This window comes from Nelusetta ayraudi, unplaced genomic scaffold (genome assembly GCF_046127955.1).
Source record: "Nelusetta ayraudi isolate G7.1 ecotype Tasmania unplaced genomic scaffold, CSIRO-AGI_Nayr_v1 ptg000136l, whole genome shotgun sequence".
Lineage (NCBI taxonomy): Eukaryota > Metazoa > Chordata > Actinopteri > Tetraodontiformes > Monacanthidae > Nelusetta > Nelusetta ayraudi.
In genome coordinates this window covers 7,248,844-7,255,000 of record NW_027466186.1, presented here as the reverse complement: position 1 = coordinate 7,255,000, position 6,157 = coordinate 7,248,844, and the positions used below count along the sequence as shown (strand labels likewise).

Sequence of the window (6,157 nt, the reverse complement as noted above, 5' to 3'; positions counted from 1 at the left end):
CTGGGCTTCCCCGACCTCGTGGAGACGCCAGAGACCGCAGGCGGCCAAGCTGACGGTCGCCCCACTACCGCCAAGAAGAAGTTGCCTGCCAGTCGCACCCCCAGCACACTTTCAAACACGCGCAAGAGAAACACGTTGACCGCAGACCAGAGGGCAGTTGAAGCTAAGGATGTTGAACAACAGACAGCAAACACTGAGCCTCAAGGTTCAGTGTCAAGTTTCAAAACAGTCACAGGAGGAGATGATGAGGAGGAGGAGGATGATGATTCCGAAGACAGCGACGTCTCAATGGTGGGTGACGAGGAAGAAGATGACTACGAAGAAGAAGTTGTAGGCGAGGAAGAGTTTGATGGTATGGCTTATTTAACTTGGATGTTAAGACATTGTGGTGGTTGTTGTTGGGTTTGCAGGAGAAGTAAACACAATCCAGTTTGCTTCTCCCCATATGTCTTTAATTATGTGCACTAATGTTTTTGAACTCTTCCAAAATGAGAAAATCCCGTCTTGTATTGAATCCCTTTACGCCTCACAGGTGCCTTGTTTGTAAGATATTTGTAAAATATCTTGTTTTCACTCATGTCTTGATAGCTGTAAATCACCGTGTGTGGTCAGAACTAAATTGACTGCTACAGATTCATTTTCTTCTCCTGGTCTTTTCCCCAGAGGACGATCTTCAAGGTGACTACCGCTGTGGTGTCTGTGATGTCCTGCTGACCTCGGAGTTCAAGCTCCAGGACCACATGAACCTGCACACTGGAGTGCGCCCATACTGCTGTGCCGAATGTGGGAAGCGCTTCTGCCAGATAAGCAACTACCGGGCTCACCTGCGCACGCACGCTGGGAAAAAGGTGGATCATCTGATGTGCCGCGTCTGTTGGGTGGGCTTCGCATCGCAGGCCGAGCTCAACAAACACTTGGCAACGTCCCACCTTGAGGACAGGTTTTACGAGTGTGACTTGTGCAAGCGTGTCTTCACCACCCTGTTGGATTGTGAAACACACGTGGAGTTGCACAAACGAGCTGGGCCTGCACCCCAGGAGCAGTTAAAATTTCCGTGTAAAAAATGTGGCAAAAAATTTCACACCAAACATTCCTTGGCACGCCATCGGAAGAGGAGGTGCCTCACCTTTTTCAAGTGTACAGACTGTCCACAGACTTTTCCCAAAAAGTCCTCTCTCTTACGCCACACCTTCTCTCATCTGGGCTTGCTGCCCTACACCTGCGTGCGATGCCGCTGCCACTTTCGCCTAGCCAAGCTGTACTACCGGCACAAGTGCGAACCCCAGCGCATTCACTGCGTGGCGTGTCTGCGAGAGTTCCTCTGTCAGGGTGACTTTGAGCAGCACAAAAAAGACACCGGTTGCTGGGGCAACCAGGAGCCTGAAACGGACGAGGTCAGGTGCCTGGAGTGCGGACAGAGATTTAAGACTGCAGACGAGTTGAAGAGCCACGCCGGAGCTCACCAGAGAGTGCTGAGCTGCGCTGAGTGCGGGAAGGGCTTCCGTTCAGCCTTGCTGTTAATGTCCCACATGGGTGGGCATGCTGGACAGTCGCCTTGCCTCTGTCAAGCGTGTGGGATCGGCTTTCCTCATCAGCAGAACTACGACAGCCACCTGAAGACGTGTGGACAAAAAACCCCGCCGATGGTGAGTGTGGAACATCATGCTATAGCGAAAAGAAAAGGCGTACGATCAGTTTCTGTTCGTCCTTACAGGTGTTATATATCATGTGGTAACACCACCTATTGGACTTTTTTAAATCAGTGAGTGAATTTTTGTCTTGAGGGGAATCTTGCCTTACACAAAAAAGAAAGGTCAATCTGGTAAAGGTACTGGCTTGAAGGGAAAACAGTTTTAACATCTTGCACAAAAAATTAAGACGGTGAAATAAGTTTTATTAATAAGTAATTTTTGTGCCTCTTTGCATTGTAGAAGGCCCCGAAGAAGGTTTTTGGAGGAAGTCCGAAGCTCAGGTCAAAACCGCAATCCAGTGCGTCCCTCAAGGTCCCTCAAGCGACAACAAAGGAATCAGTTATTCCAGATGCTGTGGAAAAGATTGCAACAACCGGTGCTGATCCAGCAGGAGTCTGGAAGATAACCCTCAATCACAAGCCACCTCCAGGTTCCAATATCATTGTGTTTCTCCCTGTCTGTGAAGATCCAAGCAACGGTTTAACCATTTCACCTGGAGCCTCTTCGTCTCCACAAGTGGCGTCAGCCTTGGACCTTTCAAGCGGGGATAAACAAGGCCCAGTTTGTGATGCAGCACTGGATTTGTCTAAGAAGTGTATCTCATCAAATTCCATTTCTCCTGTGTCTATTAAAAAGGAGCCCGACGCACTTAAGATTGTAGGAAGGCGGGATGAGCGTCTAAACAGCAGCAGTGCTGAGATTAAATCAAAGGAAGGCAAGAAAACAAATGGTGTGGCAAAGACCATTGAAATTGACACAAAGAATCTTGAACCTACTTCTATGGAAACCACACTTCCTATATTAATTACGGACGTGAGAACAGAGGCTCCAGGTGCTGAAGTTGGCGCACCTGAATCCTTTCAGCAGGCACAGAGAGAAATCAAGATGGAAGTTGAACATCGGAGTCCTGCTTAGGCTGATCTGAAGAACAGAAGGTGAAGAGAATCACCTTTGTGGACACATTCCCCACAGGACACACAGCCTGAGGAAAAGCAAAATACAAAAAACACTACTAGCTCTGTTGTTAATTTGACCAATTGTCTTCTTTCTCTTTTTTTTTTTTTTTTTTAATTCTGGGGTAAATTTGTGGTTGAGGCCACCAATGCAATACTGTGTATACAATACACGATTTCTGCAGTGATAATGTCAACCTTTTGTAATCTATTTATTTTGTTGCAAAAAAAAAAAAAAAAAAATCATCGGTACTTGCCGTTATTTGTAAGTATTAAGTATAATAAAACATTTTTTGTGTTTTGTGACACCCAACTGCTAACTGTGTGCATTTTATTTATGTGTTTAATGCTGTCAGTATGTTATATAGTACTAAAAAAAACTGTCTGTCGTCATAGAACACCATGATACCTCACGCAGTGGGGTCCTACCGCGTCCTCTTTCCTCTAGGCCTTTTCAAAAAAAAATAAAAAAAATGCTTCTGACATTTTCTTTTTTCGCAGGATAGCAAAAACATACCCCACCTGTCCCTGACCGTGATTGGTTTCTAGTTTTTGCCTTTCTTTGCTGGCGTTGGTAGATTTCCTCTAAAGGATGCGACGATTTGTTGGATTCAAAGTAGGCGTATCAGTGTTAGACCAATCATCGGGCAGAGATGGGCGGGCTTTGCCTTCGCCATCCTAAGGAAATCACAGCCGCCGACGGACGAATGTCTGCGATCCGAAGTAGGGACGGCAGAGACGGCGAAATGGATTAAAAACAGTGTACATATCTGTTGTCTCCAACCCCTTCCAGTCACGCGGCGACACACTCAAACTTTGTGTATCAGGATAAGGCGTCGACCTGCTGCTGGCAGCGGCACAGGTTTGGATTTATGGACAAAGACAAACGTGGCGACGTTGTAAGTACCACCAGCCCCTTATTTGAATGCTGTTATGATGATGAGGGGCTCATAATGTCGGCTGTGCCTGCCTGTCGACTTTTGTGTATTTTCATCATGTGGACTATTAAATAAATATATCTCATCCCCTCCCCCCCCTTACACACACACTTAACCCAGCATGGTCAGTGCTCCTGGATGGAGATGCATCAGTTCATCGGGGACCTCCTCACATCTGGAAACGCCTCCAAAGATCAGCCAGATGTGTTGGGCGCCGTGTGGGGCGTGCCCGCCGGCGATGACGCCCTGGGGTTCAAAGGTGCTTCGCTGGAACTTCTGCAGCCATCCATCAGACCCATCATCAGGGATAAACCTGAGACAGAGCCGCTTCGACGGAACCAGTCTGGAGGGTTACAGAGGAAAGAAGAGGCCAGAGACAAGAGGGAAGGTCAGAGTCCACTGAGGGACCCGGCTTTTTCAGTTCAATGTTTGGGGACGTCTTTGGTGTTAAAGGTCCAGCGTTTAATATTTGGCTTAATTTGTAATGTTTATATTGGTAAAAGCTTAACACACTGCCTGTAAATACATTAATAAAAGTGTGTACTCACAGTACAATACAAGTGCTTTTTTTCCCTACCCATAGAATAGTTCTTATTTATATAAACATAACACAAAAAGTGAGGCCACTGTAGTTCACTGGCAAGCTGGGGAGTGGGAGGGTCAGAGGGTGAGCGCTGCAATCTAAACTCTAACCACTCAATGCCGCTGTTTCTTCTCAAAATCTCCAATTATTACGCACTTAACCTTGAAATATTTTTGTATTTCATGTCGCGTTGTGCTTAGGTGTCCATCATGGCTGCACGTGCCCTGGCTGCCCTTTCTCCGCATCCAGACCCTCATTTGAGATTCTGAAACCCAGACAGCCTCTGTCCTCTCTGCCGCGCCTCGATGCAGAATGCCAACGCCTGGCGGATAACGAGCCGAGCAGCAGCAGCAGCAGTACGGTGGTGTCCAGCCGAGCGCCGAGGGACGAGGCGGACGAAGGTGCTCACAGTCCGAACCAGGTCACCGACTTGTCCACCCCCAGGGTCCCCGCGGCCTCCATGTCTCACCTGTCCGTCTTTCCCTGCTTGTGTTGCCACCGGAGCCTCCAAGCCTGCGCCCAGATCCGTGGCCAGCAGGGGGCGACGGACTCCGCGCTTGCCCACACCCACCATCACTTCCACCACCACCACTGTCCCCTGACGTCCTGCCTGCCCTGCCCGCAGCTAGTGGGCTCTCGCGGGCCGCAGATCTCTGGCGCTCTCTCTGCCTGCCTGTGCTGCCACCAGCGCGCCTTCCCCGTGTGCCCTCGCGACTTCCACCAGCAGCACAAGCAGGCTCAGCAGCAGCACCACGACAGGGGGAGAAACGCGCTGCCGCACCCCTGCATGCACTGCCCGGCCTCCTTCTCCAGGCCGTCTCAGCTGCTGCAGCACCAGCGCACCGAGCACAGCCACAAGCCCTCGGGCTTCCTGTGCACCGAGTGCGGCCGCGCCTTCAACTCGCACAGCAACCTGCGCATCCACCTCAACGTGCACACGGGCGCCCGGCCGTACAGCTGCAGCGACTGCGGCAAGAGTTTCAGCCAGTCGGGGGCGCTCAAGATCCACAGGCGGATCCACACGGGCGAGAGGCCGTACTCCTGCGGCTTCTGCGGCAGGGGCTTCCCGCACCTGGCGGGCGTGCGGGCGCACCAGCGGACCCACACGGGCGAGAAGCCCTACCGCTGCCTGCAGTGCGGGAAGTGTTTCACCCAGTCGGGGGCGCTGAAGATTCACACCCGCATCCACACGGGGGAGAGGCCCTTCGTCTGCAGCATCTGCGGGAAGGGCTTCTCCAACCGCTCCGGGATCCGCTTCCACTACCGCACCGTTCACGGACTGACGCCCGAACAGACCGGGGAGGCCGGCGGGGCGTCGCAGGGCGCCCGCTTCTCGCCCGGCCGGCCCAGGATCTCGCCCGCGGGGTTGAGTACGCCCGGCGGTGCCGACCCGTTGGCAGCAGCTCACCCCGGAGCGGCGGCGCTGGGGAGCGGCAAAGGGAACCCCCACGTGGGCGGCGCCAACCCGGAGGGCGGCAGCAGGGACGCCGTCCTGTACACGTGCGAGGATTGCGGCCTGCAGTTTGAGGACGCGCCGTCCAGAAACAGACACCAGACGCTGATGCACTACTCGTCCGAGGGGAGGGAGGAGGAGGGCGGCGGAGGAGGAGGTAACGGAGACTGAAGGAAGCCAAGGGACACCGCAGCAAAGAGAATTTAAAAGCAACGTGAGTGACAGTGAGGTGGGAGAGTTGCGTGCACAATTTGTTGGGAGCGTGTCACCTCTCTCTAGGCTACGCAACAGTTTGAAAAATTTCAAAGAATTCAGAATTTCAGTGTTTTTTTTGAAACAGCTTTTTAACTTTATTCATAAGCTGATTTGAGTCCAAGTGTATTTTTCTTTGAAACGGATTTTCCTGTTTGTGCGGCAGCGTCACGGGATTCGACACGGTGACTGTTGTAATCACACAAAAGGTGCAGCGCCGACACCGACCCCGCTTTGATTCCGCTGTTTTCTCTTCAACAAAAGTAAAAGGTTGTTGAATACATTTC

General features: G+C 51.5%; 2 protein-coding genes across 5 annotated transcripts in view; both read left to right on the top strand.

Annotated features, from left to right (window-relative positions):
• LOC142879340 (uncharacterized) overlaps window positions 1-2,955 on the top strand; it is a 3,681-nt gene extending 726 nt beyond the window's left edge. For all 4 annotated transcript variants that reach the window (XM_076012565.1, XM_076012563.1, XM_076012564.1 and 1 more), the window contains exons 2-4: window positions 1-352; window positions 664-1,646; window positions 1,932-2,955. The exon at window positions 1-352 is cut by the window's left edge. In XM_076012565.1, coding sequence (XP_075868680.1) covers window positions 1-352; window positions 664-1,646; window positions 1,932-2,606 — 2,010 coding nt within the window. In that variant the 3' untranslated portion in view covers window positions 2,607-2,955. The remainder of the gene's footprint in view (window positions 353-663; window positions 1,647-1,931) is intronic.
• A 298-nt stretch (window positions 2,956-3,253) lies between these two features.
• LOC142879342 (uncharacterized) lies at window positions 3,254-5,817 on the top strand. Its single transcript, XM_076012567.1, has 3 exons — window positions 3,254-3,543; window positions 3,703-3,970; window positions 4,366-5,817. The coding sequence occupies exons 1-3, from the start codon at window positions 3,517-3,519 to the stop codon at window positions 5,787-5,789; spliced, it is 1,719 nt and encodes a 572-aa protein (XP_075868682.1). The 5' UTR covers window positions 3,254-3,516; the 3' UTR covers window positions 5,790-5,817.
• Window positions 5,818-6,157: the final 340 nt, after the last annotated feature.